The sequence below is a fragment of the Aquarana catesbeiana genome, linkage group LG08 (assembly GCF_042186555.1).
Source record: "Aquarana catesbeiana isolate 2022-GZ linkage group LG08, ASM4218655v1, whole genome shotgun sequence".
Lineage (NCBI taxonomy): Eukaryota > Metazoa > Chordata > Amphibia > Anura > Ranidae > Aquarana > Aquarana catesbeiana.
The window spans coordinates 279988965-280006743 of NC_133331.1; the positions used below are offsets into that span (position 1 = coordinate 279988965).

Here is a 17779-nt window from a genome sequence, read left to right on the forward strand (position 1 = left end):
TTAATTGTGCCTTCTTAGTTCATCTCTAATGGCGTTGGGACAGTGGAAAATCCTCAACGGGTTACCATCGCCCTGAACTCAAAATGTTTTAATACATCGTGACCAAGTGCAACATGCAAAAACGTGACAAGAGATCTGAATGCACATTAGGAGAGGAGTGGGGGCTCTACATTTGAACAATCACAATGCAAGGGAAAACTGAAATACAAAGTTGAAATGTAACATTTAATGACAACATAATTTACAAAGAAAAGTTCTACAGGACTGAGATTCCTTCATGTAACAATCAGCTGCCATTGTGTCAGTCAACTTTTGATCTCTTTAAAAATCTGACAGCAGGTTCTTGCTGAGATTATGATTCCTGCTTTACAATGAGTTCCAAAACCAACCAACGAGCAGCAGGGGAGAACCTACTGTGTGTTTCTGCTGCTGGCATTATTGGATCTCGGTTTCCAGCAAAGATGTACTAAGAAGCAGTTTCACACAAGAAACTAAAGTTTGACTTGTCTGCAGAAGAAATGAACCCACTGGATCCCTCTGGGTGCAGGCTAAGCATTCTGGGAATGTAGGACCATTGCCTTTTAAACACTCGTTATGTGTGCATGCTTTTGCCAAGTATGGTTCACCCCCCTTTAGTCTGGTTTGTTTGTGTACAGTGAGCGTGCTGAAATGTCCTCAGGCACAGTCAATCGCACAGTGTCTGGGACTGTTTTCAAGAGGATCACTTGTACTGAACTGTGAGCACAGACCAGCGGCAAAATAGGGACAATTGTACTGAGGCATGGTCTAATCAACCGTGTCTAGTATGTGTACACCCTTATTCATTAACCGCTTCAATACCGGGCCAATTCTGATACTTTGCTCCTACATGTAAAAATCATCATTTTTTTGCTAGAAAATTACATAGAACCCCCAAACATTATATATGTTTTTTTTTAGCAAAGACCCTAGAGAATACAATGGCGGTTGTTGCAACTTTTTATCTCACACAGTATTTGCGCAGGAATTTTTTAAACGCGTTTTTTTGGGGAAAAAAACTGTTTTGTGTTTAAAAAAAAAACAAAACAGTAAAGTTAGCCCAATGTTTTTGCATTTTGTGAAAGATGAAGTTATGCTGAGTAAATAGATACCTAACATGTCACGCTTCAAAATTGCACATGCTCGTGGAATGGCGCCAATGTTCGGTACTTAAAAATTCCCATAGGCGACGCTTGAATTTTTTTTACTGGTTACATGTTTTGAGTTACAGAGGAGGTCTAGGGCCAAAATTATTGCTCTCGCTCCAACGTTCGCAGTGATACCTCACATGTATGATTTGAACACCGTTTTCATATGTGGGCGGGACTTACGTATGCGTTCGCTTCTGCGTGCGAGCACACGGGGACAGCGGCGCTTTAAAATTTTTTTTTTTTTTTTTTATTGTTAATTATATTTAATTTTTTTTATTTTGACACTTTTTTGAAAAAAAAAAAATTGATCACTTTTATTCCTATTACAAGGAATGTAAACATCCCTTGTAATAGCAATATGACATGTCAGGTGCTCTTAATAGTGAGATATGGGGTCAATAAGACCCCATATCTCACCACTAGGCTGGGAAGCCTGAAATAAAAAAAATAAATAAAACGATCGCCGCTTCCCAGCCGAAGCAGCGGCGTTTTTTTTGAATGGAGAGGCCGGGCGTGACGTCATAACATCGCGCCCGGCCTCCGACGATCATAGAGACTCCGGGGACCATCTGGTCCGCCGGAAATCTCTATGATCTACATCCGGCGCCGGCGGATCCACTCTCCACTCTCCACCTCACCGATCATAACAGTGAGTCGGAGCAAGCACCGGAGGGCGGCGGGAGGGGGCGTCCCCTCTCGCCTCCCATAGGAATAATCAAGCGGCGGAACGGCCGCTATGATCGTTCCTATGGTGTAGAGATTCGCCGGCTGAAACGGGCAATATCTGAATGATGTCTGTAACTACAGGCAACATTCAGATATACCTGCTCAAAGCCCAGGACGTCATATGACGTCCGTGGTATTGAAGTGGTTAAGCATTCACGAAGCATGGAAGCAGTATTTGTTGTGGCCAATTGCAGCAGTAAGCATGCTCGAGCACGGTACAATGTGAGCATAGACCAGATGAGAAGTGGGGGCAATCATACCCGGTACTGTACAAGGCAATCGCGCCTAATGTGACTACACCCTTAGATTAAGGAAGCAATGATCACTGTGCTCTGGTTTGCAGAGATGACTACTTTGACTATGCTCAGGCCTGGTACAATTTGAGCGTAGACCAGCTAAGGAGTGGGGACAATCTTACTCAGACATGGCACAAGGCCTTTTGCGAGTACACGCTTGCTTGAAAGTTTTCAAATCTTTCTTCAGAGTCCTCTCCCACCTTAAAGGCGATGTTTAATAACATTAGCCAACTTCAGCCTGTCTAATCTCATCTCCACCAGAGACCGAGCTTGATTTGTCAGGATGCGTGATGACGTCACAAACGTCTGCTCTGCCCAAACAGAGCCAACATTTGTGATGTCATTATGCATCCTGGAGTCCGGAAGCGGCCCGTCTGAGTTCCATCCTGAGTTAAATGACAATGTTTAACCACTGCAATACAGGGCAGTTTCCCCCCTTCCTGCCCAGGCCAATTTTCAGCTTTCAGCGCTGTCACATTTTAAATGACATTTGCACGGTCATGCAATGCTGTACCCATACAAAATTTTTTATTACTTTGTTTCCACAAATAGAGCTTTTTTTTGTGGTATTTGATCACCACTGGGGTTTTTATTTTTTGCTAAACAAATAAAAAGAGACAGAAAATTTTGAATGTTTTTTTCTGTTATAAAAGTTTGTAAATAAGTAAGTTTTCTCTCTCATTGATGGGCACTGATGATGGGCATTGATAGGCATCAATGATGAGGAGGCACTGGCAGGCATTACTGATGGGCACTGAGTGGGCATCCTGGGGGGGGGGGGGGGGCTGCACTGAAAATCAGCGCTGACCCCCCCGTCAGGAGAGCAGTGGATTGACTCTCCACTACTCACGTCTGTCAACGTGAGTGGAGGGAAAGCCGATAAATGGCTTTTCTTGTTTACACTGTGATTGGACACAGCTGATCACATGGTAAAGAGCCTACGTCAGAGGCTCTTTACCCAGATCGGAGATGTGGTGTGTCAGACTGGCAAGCCACGCCGCGTGCCCCCGCGGGCGCGCAATCGCGGCTTATCCGTATGACGCCCAGTTAGGACAACGAAACCACTTTCTAGCCGTCATTCTGCTATATGGCGGCCGGGAAGTGGTTCATAACATTAACCAACTTCAGCCTGTCTAATCTCATCTCCAACAGTGACAGAGCTTGATCTGTCAGGATGCGTGATGACGTTACGAATGTCGGCTCTACCCAAACAGAGCCAACGTTTATGACATCATTGCACATTCTGGAGTCCGGAAGCAGCCCGTTTGAGTTCCATTCTGAGTTGAATGGCAATGTTTTCTAACATTAACCAGCTTATGTCTAATCTGATCGCCAGCAAAGACAGAGCTTGATATCGGAGGATGAGTGATGACGTCACAAATGTTGGCTCTGCCCAAACGGACCCAACATTTGTGGCGTAATTACGCATCCTGGAGTCCGGAAGCGGCCTGTCTGATTACCAGGAGTGGTTTAATACAGCTATAATCATTGATTTTCTTATGATTGTGAGTACTTTGGTCATTTCAATACAATTTTAAGATATGGTTTTACACTATGTGGATTCCTTGGCTTTCTTTTTATGAATATTGTGGAGCCTGGGAGGACAAATAAAGCGCCACAAAAATTTTAAAAAGTTGCTCCCCTGCAGATTTAAGTCATAGTGTACTAATATGCTTCGCATTCTAGCACATTATAACACGCTTACCTGCACACAGAGTCTTCCAGCGCAGCGCTGTCACAGCTTCCCGGGATTTCCATCTTCAACCGGTCTTTTTTCTGGGTTTGCGGGCTCCGGCTGTATGAATGGCTGGGGCTTCGATGATGTCACTCATCACCCAGAGCTCTGAAATTACAGCATGGGTATGTCGTCCCTTCAGAACACATGCACCGGTGATGTCACCAGCTGCATACCGTTTGAATATCTTCTAAACAGTGCAAGTTTAGGAGAGGGTTCTCCAAAGGGCCAGTTTACTGCGCCTCAGACTTGGGGGGGGGCAAACTATGGCCACTGGGAGTAGAAAAAATCCATATATCAGTGGGAAAAAAACAATGCCCCATCTTTGGTGTCAATGGGAGAAATTGTGCACCATCATTGGTGTAATTTGGCCCCATTGTTGGTGTCATTGAGAGGAACTGTGCCCTATTGTTGGTCTCATTGGGAGGAATTTTGACCCTTCTTTGGTCCCTATAGTTGGTGTCACTGGGAGAAATTGTGCCCCTTCATTGGTCCCCATTTTTGGTGTCACTGGGAGAAATTGTGCCCCATTGTTGATAGGTCAGTGAGAGGAATAGTTCTCCATCGTTGGTGTCACTGCAAAGAATAGTGCCCTATCATTGGTGTAAGTGGATGGTGCCCCAAAGGCAGGATAAAAGCAAGCAAAGGGTCGCATATGGCCTCCAGCGCACAGTTTTATTGACCACTGGTTTAGGAGATATTCAGTGTACCTACAGGTAAGCCTTATTTATAGGCTTACCTGTAGATACAAGTTAAAAACCAGAGTTAGACTTACGGGTAACTGTTTCCAGGAGTCTTCCAGGACAGCTCATGAGACATAGCACCTCGTCCTTCAGGAACAGTAAACGCATCACCCATATACACTTTAAAAGGAAGTCCCTCTGCTGAACTGGTCAGTTTTAAAATGAGAACCGAAGGACGAAACCTAAACAAAAAATCATAACACAAGTGTGGGAATCCGACTGTCTTGGCAACAGAGTTACCGGTAATGCCGCGTACACATGAGCGGAATATCCGTCAGAAAAAGTCCGATGGGAGCTCTTCATCGTATATTCCGACCGTGTGTATGCCCCATCGAACTTTTTCCATTGAAAATTCAGACGGACTTAGAGAACATGTTCTAAATTTTTCAGAGGGAACCAATTACTATCGGGAAACCCGCTCATCTGTATGCTGTTTTGACGTACCAAAAACGATGCATGCTCTGAAGCAAGTACGAGATGGAAGCTATTGGCTACTGGCTATTGAACTTTCTTTTTCTAGTCCCGTCGTACGTGTTGTACGTCACCGCGTTCTGGACGGTCGGACTTTGATGTGACCGTGTGTATGCAAGACAGCTTAAGCGGAATTCCGTCGGAACTTCGTCGGAAAAACCTTCAGAGTTTATTCTGACGGCAAAACCAGTCGTGTGTACAGGGCATAAGTCTAATGCGCCGTACACACGGTCGGACATTGATCGGACATTCCGACAACAAAATCCTAGGAATTTGTCCGACGGATGTTGGCTCAAACTTGTCTTGCATACACACTGTCACACAAAGTTGTCGGAAAATCCGATCGTTCTGAACGCGGTGACGTAAAACACGTACGTTGGGACTATAAACGGGGCAGTAGCCAATAGCTTTCATCTCTTTATTTATTCTGAGCATGCGTGGCACTTTGTGCGTCGGATTTGTGTACACACGATCGAAAATTACGACCACGGATTTTGTTGTCGGAAAATTTTATAGCAAGCTCTCTTTGTGTGTCGGAAAATCCGATGGAAAATGTGTGATGGAGCCTACACACGGTCGGAATTTCCGACAAGGTCCTATCACATTTTCCGTCGGAAAATCCGACCGTGTGTACAGGGCATAACTCTGGTTTTCCTAATTCATCCTCCAGGACAGCCCATGAGATAATAAGCAAGAACTTACTAGATTAGGGAGGGTCAAAACAAGTCCAAAGACCTTTAACACCCTCGGAATTACCATAAATATTATAGATATGGTGGACTCAGTTCTCAATAAAGAGAAAAAAACCAAGGTACAGTCAGGTCCATAAACATTGGGACATCAACACAATTCTAATCTTTTTGGCTCTACACACCACCACAATGGATTTGAAAAGAAACAAACAAGATGTGCTTTAATTTGAGGGTATTTACATCCAAATCAGGTGAACTATGTAGGACTTACAACACTTTGTATATGTGCCTCACACTTTTTAAGGGACCAACAGTAATGGGGCAATTGGCTGCTTAGCTGTTCCATGGCCAGGTGTGTGTTATTCCCTCATTATCCCATTTACAAGGAGCTGATAAAAGGTCCAGAGTTAATTTCAAGTGTGCTATTTGCAATAAGAGCTCAAAGTTACACAGGACTGATTCCCCAAAAAAATCAATATCTGTAATAAAAGAGGCAGCTCCAGTGAGTACCTTGTCAATTAAGGCCAGATTGAAGCCCTTAAAGCCTGAGCAGGCCCTTATGCTAAACTGCTTTGGGCACCACTTCTGTGGAAGATAGGGAGAGCCCGACAGTGTCACATTAAGCCCAATGCTCAGCCAGGTGGCAATACAGGCTAGGTGAAAACCTAGGAGCAAACACAAGTGAAAGTAGGCAGGTACAGTAACCTCCTTTTTACCTGTGTTCTGCTGGTGTCAGGGGCACCTGTATCTGCCTGAGCTGTAGTCTGCATCAAAGAATCCAAAATTCAGTATTAGCTTCTCCACCTGTAACGTCCTGACAGCCCGTGCTGGAAGGAAATGCTGATAAAGTGGTTGTAAACCCTTTACAAACACTTTTTGCTACAGGTAAGCCTATAATTAGGCTTACCTGTAGCTACACTGGATATCTCCTAAACCTGCACGGTTTAGGAGATATCCCCTGTATTTGCATGTGCCAACGTCATCGGCACATGCGCAATGAAGCAACAGCAGTACGTGCGGTTGCTTCAGTTAGACTGTGCCGTTACTGGCGGCTCCCGTGCGCATGCGTGGGAGTGACGTCGTCGCAGCTCCGGCCAATCATAGCACCGGAGCCCGCGATGCCCGGAAGTAGCTCCGGGAGCGATGTCGGCCGCCGGAGCGAGGTGCGAGGGCGGCTGCAGGGGCTTCGATCTCAGGTAAGTAATTCATAATGAGCTAATATGCTACGCATACTTGTTCATTATGCCTTTGTCTTGCAGGTTTTTTTTTTGGTTTACAACCACTTTAAAAGGCACCAGCCAGCCCTTCTCCCTTCCCCTGCGCCGACAATGAGGCTTGGAACCAGAGCCCCTGGTGCCTGGAAATTATTTATCCCTTATCAGGATTAATGCCCCTGCATCATCTGGTCAAACAGGAACACAGACAGGCCACAAACCCAATGCAGCTACTGCGCGAGCCCTCACCAAAAAGTGCCCTGCAGTGCAGACATTGCACACACCAAGACACCTGGATTTGGAACTTACGCTGACTGTGCCAGTCCCTGTCAAGGAGGTATGCCACTTCCATACATAGCCTTCCCTAGGCACAGAAGGAGAAAGGGAACCAAGTTACCCCCTTCCCATACTATGGCATTGGAGGGCAATTTTGCAGAAAACCCTACTAGCTGCTCCCACTGGAGTCAGGTAGGTAAAGGCATTGGTGGAAGAAAAGGATGGCCAAAAAAAGGAGAATCCCTCACCCAGGTTCTGGCTGAAGGAAACACAAAAACTGACCAGTTCAGCAGAGGGGCTTCCTTTTAAAGTGTACTTGGTGATGCCTTTCCTGTTCCTGAAGGAGGAGGTGCTATGTCTCACGGGCTGTCCTGGAAGACGAATTGGGAAAATTGGACTTTACTTCCACTTTAATAAAGACCTGTATAGGAGGACGGTTGCACTGTACCAATCTCTCTATTTCACTTTGGATGGTGGACTTACGTTAACCCTTTATTAACTGTTTTCTGATTTATTGTCACTCTTGGTGATTTATGTTTGAGTTATTTTTAAGTGCAGCACTTATTTTACAAAGCTTCCTAGACTCTTAGCTCTCTCTGCCCTTTAAAAAGACTCTCACATCCACTGAATAAGCCAGCATGCTAAGACCTCTCCAACCAAAGCCAGCGGGTATCCTGCCCTTCTGATGCCTCTTTAAAGCTCTCAAGTGTCACCTCCATGTCTTACTATGCCACTGCCTGCCCCAGCTGCTATAACCAAATCTTGGTTAGCCAGGTCTGGCCCTACTGTCTATGACAGTGCAGAAAACAGATAGGATGAGAATACAATAGCCACACACACAATTAGCCCTGACGGGTAAATTTGTACCATCATAACCATAAGTGTGGAGATTAAGATTTGCCTATCCCTAACTTCTTCCCTTGACAGCTTTCAGTAAGACATTGCTCGCCACCATTGGGAATCCTGAGAACAGTCTGAAGTTGATTAGCTTACCTGCACACCTGGGGAACCAAGGGTGGAACTATCAGGAAAGACAACCATAAGCTCACCCAAGTATCTCCCGCCCCACTAAATTACAAAGCAGGCACTGCAAGCCAGTGTTTCACTTTCAGCCAGCCGTATGGCCTCCATGACTAAGCCCCATGGGCGGGGTGAAACGCGTCGGTAGGTGGACTTGACAGAGCTAGGCTAAGACTGCTTTTACTTTTAAGCGATTGTTGGGTTTGCTGGTGTATGGTGCTTCCGGCATTTCTCTTGCTGGCCATATGGCAGATTTCAGAAAGATGTAAGTAACCAAACTTAACAATTCTGTGCGCTCAAAATGAATAAATAAATTAAATAAAGGGTATCTTCATATATCTTCTAGGAGTCTTACTTTTAAAGTCACAACCCTTGTACAAAACATCAAACCATTTTATGCTTTAGGTGAACCCGCTGATGGCTGAAAAGATAAGCTCTCCGGCTGAAACACTTCCCACACTCTGGACAGCAGAACTGCTTCTGGCCCGCGTGGGTTGACTCGTGGCTGACCAGGGCCCTCTTCACGGCAAACCGCTTCCCGCATTCCGTACATGCGTAGGGCTTCTCCCCTGTGTGCTGCCTTTCATGTTCCACGAGGTGCGATTTCTGGGCAAAGCACCTCCCGCACAATGGGCAGGAAAATGTATTTTCATTGTTGTGAATCCTCTGATGTCGGACGAGGGATATCTTATGTCCAAAGCGTTTGCCGCATTCGGAACAGGAGTAAGGCTTCTCCCAAATGTGCATGAGCTGCCTATGTCTGTCGAGGCTCGACTGTTTATTGAAACATTTCCCGCACTCCATACACAGGAACGCTTCACCTTCTCCTTCAGGTACACGATGGCTAAGAGGGGCGGTGAGCCTCCCTTCATACGTAAATGGTGGAAAGGGCTCGATGGCACTGTGCCATCCCTGATGAAGATTCCAGGAAGTAGGGTTTACTACAGTGTAATCTGCTGCCATGTCATAATCTTTTATTTTACCGTCTGGAGTGATAAAAGGAAGTTTCTTCTTTTTGCACCTCTTGTATCTTCGATCTGGAAGCAATTAGAAATGAGGGGAAAAGAATTACATCACAGTAGTATTAAAACCTCTATAAAAAGGAGATTCACTGGAAATACATTTAAAGCAGTATTAAACCCAAAAGCAAATGCTTATTATATTGCAGCTTACAAGTTCTTAGATGGGATGGCTGCCTTAGTTTCTTTTTTTAGGCTTTCTTCTATTTTCATCTGGTGATCCTGCCAGCAAGTCAGTTTTCTAAAAGCACAAACTCTCCAGCAAAATGTATCAGTTTACATGGATAAGACAAACAAACCACTTACCACTGGCAGGGTGTGATTAAAATGACCAGCTTTTATTTATTCATGCAAAGTCTTTATCCCAAAAGGAAAAAAAATGTTGTAACTGCTTATAAAGTGAGATGAAGTTTGGCTTCAATTTGTTAGTGTATCTAAATCTGCAAGTACATCTAACACTCCCCTCCCCCCAGAATGATAATGGTGCTGTCTGCTGTGCCACCTGTGCTCAATCCTCCAGAGCTGTGTCTCACTAATACAGGAGGTGTGTTATTTGGTAAGGGAGCGCACTGGAAACCTGCACTGCCATTGTGCTATTTGCTAGGTGTCCAGTGTGCCCCTTGTCCATTGTGTCTTTGAGAAGTGGACTCCCTCCAGGCAAATCTGCCCTCGATCTATCCATTACTATATACACTATATTGTCAAAAGTATTGGGACACCGTAGAGTTCAATATTGACTTGGCCCACCCTTTGCAGCTATAACAGCTTCAACTCTTCTGGGAAGGCTGTCCACAAGGTTTAGGAGTGTGTCTATGGGAATGTTTGACCATTCTTCAAGAAGCACATTTGTGAGGTCTGTTGGACGAGAAGGCCTGGCTCGCAGTCTCCGCTCTAATTCATCCCAAAGGTGTTCTATCAGGTTGAGGTCAGGACTCTGTGCAGGCTAGTCAAGTTCCTCCACCCCAAACTCGCTCATCCATGTCTTTATGGACCTTGCTTTGTGCACTGGTGCGCAGTCATGTTGGAACAGGAAGGGGCCATCCCCAAAACTGTTCCCACAAAGTTGGCGGCTGAATCTGGGTCACAGGAATGCCAAACTAAGGGCTCTCCTGTAACTTACAAGAGATGTATGACCAAAAGAGCTTTAGCCAGATTTCTCCATTAAGTAAGAATAGTCGCAGATGTCTTGAAGAGCCCAAAACGGGGCCCCCAGCAAGATGGATCACTTCATGTATCTTCAATCTTATTACTGAATTTCCCTTTGAGGATCTCGCTTACTACCTGTCATAGACATACGTCGTTTTTGTTTTTTTGTTTGTTTTTTAAGTCCAGTGGGATCCCACCAGGCTTTTTGGAATTGCTTTCAAAATACAAATAATATTTTATATATATATATTAGACACACACACGAGAAAACCAATATTAAAGGCATTGCAGAGCCTCCAGAAAAATGGTCTATGTTGATTTTGGCATTACCATTATGTGTTTTTAAATTAAACAAATCGAATCCTAATCTCAATTTGGATCACGTTTTTTTTTTTTTTTTTTAAATATTACAGGTCCTACAGTTGCCAGACGTGTTATTTTGGATTCCAAAAACAGACAAAGGGGGTCTATTGTCAACAGTTTTAGTTAAAATGATCAAAACCATTAGTGGTAGGATCCATTTGGTTTTTGTGGCTCCTGAATCCCCCACTGGAAGGAAGGGGGGAGAAGAGATTGTTGTAGTGACTGAACAAGGAGAATCTGGAACTCTTCTCTGGATTTAATGTTTATTACTCACCTGTTCTGATCTCTGGAGGGATTCCTTTGACCGCACACATCTCATCATCCCTCATCTCCTCATCATAAAGATCTTCAACTTTAATAACAGTTACATCTTCCTTCTTTAAGAGATGCAAATACTTTTACAACATCAACAATGTCTCAAAAACAGTTTAATATAGATTTAGGATCAATTATCACCCACCTCGAAATCCTCAGAGATAACGGAATCGTCATGATTCTTGTTCTCACTAAAATCTTCAGCTTCATCTACCTGATCATCCTCCGAGATGCTGTAGTCCTCCTGAGGGATCTCCTGATGTTCCTGTGTGGAGTCCCGGGAATACAGAGGACGGGGACATCTCTCTGGGGGATTACTGTTACTGGATCCATCTGTAGGAAACACACACACTGACTGAATACATTGTTTCTATGTCTATATATCAGAGGATGTGTGTATCTAGGTGGATCCTCAATACTCTTCTCTCCTTTACAAGAAATGAAAGTCTCCTCTTACCCTGTGATGTGAGGGGCGGCCGGTTCTCCATCATGACGTCCTTGTAGAGATCCTTGTGTCCTTCTATATACTCCCACTCCTCCATGGAGAAATAAACAGTAACATCCTGACATCTCATAGGAACCTGACACACACAATGATACAGTCACCATCCAGACTCATCCCTTGTCTATTAGGATAATTTCCCAGAATTCCCGGCACTGCTCACCTCTCCCGTCAGCAGCTCAATGATCTTCTGGGTGACTTCTAGAATCTTTATATCATTGTTTCTCTCAAGGGAGGAAGGTGGAGGATCTATGATGGGACCCAAACTCCATCTTCCTGATAAATGGCTGCTGGGTTTCACATGATCACCAGATGTCTTTTTCACCACTTTGTACTCCTGTGTAAAAAAATAAACATCATATTATTGTTGTTGTTAATATTACCAGAAACCTTTGTTTCCCTAGTCAGCTGTTTATTAAGAGAGAGAACTGTAATGTCATGTGACCTCCCAGAATCCTCCTCACCTCTCTGGTCAGGTCTGTGTTTTAATAATAGAGATAAGAGTGATGTCATGTGACCTCCCAGAATCCTCCTCACCTCTCCGGTCAGCAGAGAGATGATCTCCAGGGTGAGGTTCAGTATACTCTCCGTCAGCTTATCGTTCTCCTTATCCACTCTCTTTGCATTAGCCATAATTATGGATCCAGTTTCTTCTAGAAGTGACCCCTTGGGAAATCTCAGCAGAGGCGATCATGTGATGCACTAAAATATATTTAAAAGAGAAGACTTAATAAATAATGCAGTGGTCTTCATTCCTAGGAACTACTTCCGAGTGTTTGCTGCATTTTGCATATTGTTGTTTTTTCTGTAACTGCAATGGTACAAAAAATAGAATTGTAATTAGCAAGGAGGAGGAAGAGAGCAGAGAGGTTTGCGATTAGAGGGGAAAGGCAATCGGAAGAAGCAATTGCTAATTAATCTTCAGAACAACTGTGACGTAAAACCCAACTCCAGACATCTAGGGGTGTGGAGAGGGGGCTGAGTGGGAAATGGGTATTAACATGCACTCCAGCGCCCCCCCCCCCCCCCCCCCCTTACTTTAAGTCCACATTAGATCTAACTATTATAAAAATGCACCATCACTAGCTGATACTAAAAATCAACTAGAATAATCCCCACTGATACTGCCCCAACCCAAACTCCCCCACTGCTCGGTCCCTTATTGGAGCTAAACGTGTCAATCTTAACTATGCTCCATGTCGTAGGTTACACAGGTTTGATTAAATCCTCCTAATATGACTGTGTTTGGGTCTGCTGATTAGCTTCTAACGGCGGAGCACTGAATGCTGGGAGCTAGGGGGAAGAGGTCACATGCTGCCTCATATCTGGAATTACTAGGTATTTCCTGAGGGTTTGATGATGCTGAAGTGTGGCGGGGGAGCATGGAGAATGTGAATATCAGCAGTAGCACATGGTGGTTTCTTCTTACAAGAGAACCTGTCCCAGTGCTATGATTGAACAAAATGACTGATTCCCTTAATGGACAGCCCGAATGAGGCCGCAATTATTGGTGGTCCAAAATCAGGTGGTTGGCCATTTCTTGCAGGTGCTTGTTACTCTTAGACATCAGGTCACAACGGTGGTCAGTCGTGCTATGTGGGCTGTCATTTATTCCTCTTAGATGGTCATTCCTTACAGGGTGTCAATTGTTCCTCTCTGGCAGTAAGTCGTACCTTGCAGGAGGTAATATATTCCTCTTTGGTGGTTGTTCCTCACCGGCGCTCCTCATAGGTGGTAATTTCTTGCAGGCAGTCAGCCAGTGCTTCCTTTTAGGTGGTCAATCCTCAAATATCAGTTGTACCTCTCAGGCAGTCGGTCAGTCATTCCTCTTATAAACAGTCAGTCATAGCTCCCAGACAGTAAGTCATACACTGCAGGTGGTCATTAAATCCCCTTAGATGGTCGTTTCTCACAGGTGTTCCCCATAGATGGTCTTTCCTCTTAGGTGGTCATTCCTTGCAGGCAGTTGGCCAGTTCTTCCTCTTAGGTGGTCATTCTTTGCATATGATCAGTCATACCCCCAAAGCAGTAAGTTTTTCCTCATAGGCAGTCGTATTTTTCAGGTAGTCATTCATTCGTGGCAGGCTGTCCTTTGTTCCTCTTAGGTGGTCAATCATACCTCTCAGGCAGTGGGTCATTCCTCGCAGACAGTCAGTAATTTCCTCTTAGGTGGTCATTCTTCGTAGACGGTCAGTCATACCTCCCAGGCAGTAAGTTGTACCTTGCAGGTGGTCATTTTTCCCCTTTTTGGTGGTTGTTCCTCACAGGAGCTCCTCATAGGTGGTCATTCCTGAAAAGGCTGTTAGTCAGTCCTTCCTCTTAAGTGGTAATTCTTCGTAGATGGTCAGTTGTACCTCCCAGACAGGCCTCTCATGGTAAGTTGTAACTTGCAGTTGGTTGTTTCTCATCTTAGGTATTTATTCCTCATAGGTGGTCATTCCTTGCAGGCAGTTGGCTAGTCCTTCCTCTTAGGTGGTCATTCTTTGCAGGCGAGTAGTTGTACCTTGCAGGTGGTCACTTGTTTCTCCAAGGCAGCAAGTCGTTCCTCATAGGTGATCAGTTGTACCTTGTAGGTCATCACTCATTCCTCCTAGACAGTAAGTCGTTCCTCATAGGTGATCACTCATTCTTCCAGGGCAGCAAGTTGTTCCTCATAGGCTATCAGTCGTACATTGCAGGTGGTCACTCATTTCTCCAAGGTGGTAAGTCGTTCCTCATAGGCGATCAGTCGTACTTTGCAGGTGGTCGCTCGTTTCTCTATGGCAGTAAGCAGTTCCTCATAGGCGATCACTTGTTCCTCCAAGGCAGCAAGTTGTTCTTCATAGGCGATCAGTTGTACCTTGCAGGTGGTCACTTTTTCCTCCAACGCAGCAAGTTGTTCCTCATAGGCGATCAGTTGTACCTTGCAGGTGGTCACTTGTTCCTCCAACGCGGCAAGTCGTTCCTCATAGGCGATCAGTTGTACATTATAGGTGGTCACTCGTTTCTCCAAGGTTCCCCCAATGCAGCAAGTCGTTCCTCATATGCGATCACTCGTACCTTGCAGGTGGTCACTCATTCCTCACAGACGATCTGTCAGTTTGAGAAATTAGAAAAAAAAGGAAAACTGCGCATAAAGATCGATAAGCTGCCAACAACACTCCACTAGACAATATAGTGCAAAGAAACATTTAAACAAATTAGTGTAGCGCTCAAAATGGTGAATATAAAAGTAAATGAATAAACATACAAGATGAATGTCAATTCAACAGTGAACATGAGTGAATGAACAACCCATATATATAAGTGCAAAAATTATATAAAAAAAACATTCAAAAGTCCAAATTCATGTGGAGACACCAAGAGGCTGTTAATCCGAAGAATAAACAACCATAGAAAGTCTCTCTTGACGTGTACAGGGAAATTGATGAAATACTGATCCCAAACAGTGCAGTAGAAAGTGATAAGGTTGGCACACTTACCAGAGACGATGGACACATGTACTATATAGCAGGTGTGTCAAACAGGCATTGGTGAGGATGAACCTCAACGAAATCCACCACAGGAGGACACTGTAAGTAGGATAGGTCTCATCCGATATACCCCAAAGGTTCCCGGTAGTAAGACACAGACTCCAAAACTTGCAGTGAACCGCATCAAATGGTGCAATGATCCATGATGTGCATGAAAAAAACAGAACTGCACATAGTGTAATACCGTTTGGTATATTTATTGTAAAAAAAAAAAAGTAGGTATGCAATGATTCCACGACCGTCACCCGACACGTTTCGTCCTATTGGACAACACTTGACGCGTTTCGTCCTATTGGCAATATCTGGAGTGTAGCACACCCCAGATGATGTCCAACAGGACGAAAAGCGTCGGGTGACGGTCCTTGAATCATTGCATACCTTCCTATATGTTACAAGCTTGTTTACCTGGAATTTTTGTAAGTGTAAACCCCTTTTTTTTTTTTTTTAACATTAAATTATACCAAATGGTATTACACTATGTGCAGTTCTCTTTTTTCATGCACATCATGAATCATTGCACCATTTGATGCAGTTCACTGCACGTTTTGGAGTCTGTGTCTTGCTATCGGGAACTTTTGGGGTATATATAGAAAGGTACCTATCCTGCTTACAGTGTCCTCCTGTGGTGGATTTCGTTGAGATTCATCTTCACCAATGCCTGTTTGACACACCTGCTATATAGTACGTGTGCCCATCATCTCTGGTAAGGGTGCCAACCTTATCACTTTCTACTGCACTGTTTGGGATCAGTATTTCATCAATGTCCCTGTACTCGTCAAGAGAGACTTTCTATGGTTGTTTATTCTTCAGATTAACAGCCTCTTGGTGTCTCCACATGAATTTGGACTTTTGAATGTTTTTTTTTATATCTTTTTTGTGCATTTATAGATATATATCTATATATATATCTATATATAGATATATATATATATATATATCTATATATAGGTTGTTCATACACTCATGTTCACTGTTGAATTGACATTCACCTTGTATGTTTATTCATTTACTTTTATATTCACCATTTTGAGCGCTACATTAATTTGTTTACATGATCTGTCAGTCTGGGCGGACAGTCATGCATTCATTCCATGCCGGTGGTCATTTTTCAATATGTGGCTGTTCATCCCTTGACGTGAATATTCTGCTCAGTACAAAGTGTGCTACTCCCTGGGTACAATTACAGATGACTCATAAACATAGTAATTCTAACAGTCATTTCACTGATGACAACACCAAAAAAACCACTTAAAGTAATTATAACAATGGCACTGCCAATACCTACCACCAATATATATATATATTCCAGCAGGTGACAGTCCTGTTTCTCTCTTTAAAACACCCAGAAAGGAAGTTTTTGGCTCCTTCCTATCATCACTTCCAGGATCAGCCCACGCGCCACTTCCGGGGAGGGGCTGCGGGAGCCGCCCTCACTTTTGCGCAGAGCGACGGCCATTTTGTTGTAGCGCGGATTTTGCGGACATAGTGAGAGACAGGCGGTTTTCGCTTCAGCTTGATTAATAATGGCTTATCAAACGCCAGCAAATATTACAGTGAAATGACTATGACCCCTGCTCCTAGTGTACACTAAGAAGCGAACATCGTCCCCGGGCGGTCAGGGATGTGCTTAGATACGTGAACAGGACTCAGTTCGCTCTAATCGTATCTCGGCTTTGCCCCCCCCTTAGAACTGCGCACTGCCGCACCCACCCCCAGTACCGCCTTCTATGCAGAGGCCCTGACGTAACTATTGGCGGCAACAGCGGTTATCGGATTGGTGGCCAAACCCCGCCTAACGCAGAGCCGTCGGCCAATCAGGCGTGAAGTAATTCATTCCAATACAACCAATCCGAGCGCGGCCTTGACAGCTGACAGCTCCCACTGGCGGCCAATCAGATTCCAGTCAGCATGACAGACAGGCCGCCCAGCAATCGCCGCTTCGTTTATCGTCCTGCCTCTCTCTTCCTGACCAATGGCAGTGCGACTTCACCATTACATCAGGTTGGGCTCGGTTATAAAAGCGGCGGAGCAGACGCTGGGAGGACAGTAAGTGGCGCAGTTTCCTGTTACGTCGGTTTTGCTGTAAGAAAAAAAATTGACTGTCATCATGAGGGAGATCGTCCATCTGCAGGCCGGACAATGCGGGAATCAGATCGGGGCTAAGGTGAGACCTTGTGTACGAAGAGAGCGGCGGCTGATCGCCTCCTATGGAACGGATACACGGAGCCGCATAGACGGACACACGGAGACGGCCGCTAAGGCTTCTAGGCCTCAGTGCGGAGATGCGTTGTGTTGTATCGGCATCCGCCCTGCCGCCTCACATCGACGATAAACCCTCCGAGGTCATACATGGCGGCTCAGCGATCATCACATGCGGCGGCTGCCTTCATTCTAAACCCCTTTTTTAGATTAGAATTTAATTTTAATTTAATTTTTTTTTTTTTTTTTTTTTTTTTTTTTGAAAAAAAAAAATCCTTGTTTTCAGCCGGCCAATAACGCATCGCCTGTATTAGAGCGCCCCACTCTGGATGAAGGAAGGGGCACATCACCATGGGGGGGGGGATTGCATGAGCCAACACA

At 44.6% G+C, this 17779-nt stretch overlaps 2 protein-coding genes across 4 annotated transcripts in view; one reads left to right on the forward strand and one right to left on the reverse strand.

Moving 5' to 3' along the window:
• Window positions 1-204: 204 nt before the first annotated feature.
• Window positions 205-16892, reverse strand: LOC141104531 (uncharacterized). Of its 3 annotated transcripts, none has more exons than XM_073594130.1 (8): window positions 16485-16892; window positions 13361-14759; window positions 12225-12389; window positions 11851-12024; window positions 11643-11766; window positions 11331-11518; window positions 11145-11244; window positions 205-9379 (listed from the first exon to the last, which is right to left on the reverse strand). In XM_073594130.1, the coding sequence occupies exons 3-8, from the start codon at window positions 12318-12320 to the stop codon at window positions 8727-8729; spliced, it is 1335 nt and encodes a 444-aa protein (XP_073450231.1). In that variant the 5' UTR covers window positions 12321-12389; window positions 13361-14759; window positions 16485-16892; the 3' UTR covers window positions 205-8726. The 3 variants fall into 3 exon arrangements, with proteins under 3 accessions (XP_073450231.1, XP_073450229.1, XP_073450230.1); XM_073594128.1 differs by having other exon boundaries at window positions 11145-11247; window positions 16485-16889; XM_073594129.1 differs by lacking the exon at window positions 13361-14759 and having other exon boundaries at window positions 11145-11247; window positions 16485-16890.
• A 313-nt stretch (window positions 16893-17205) lies between these two features.
• LOC141104530 (tubulin beta-4B chain-like) overlaps window positions 17206-17779 on the forward strand; it is a 9601-nt gene continuing 9027 nt past the window's right edge. The window contains exon 1 of the mRNA XM_073594127.1: window positions 17206-17363. Within this exon, the coding sequence (XP_073450228.1) occupies window positions 17307-17363 (57 nt within the window). The 5' untranslated portion in view covers window positions 17206-17306. The remainder of the gene's footprint in view (window positions 17364-17779) is intronic.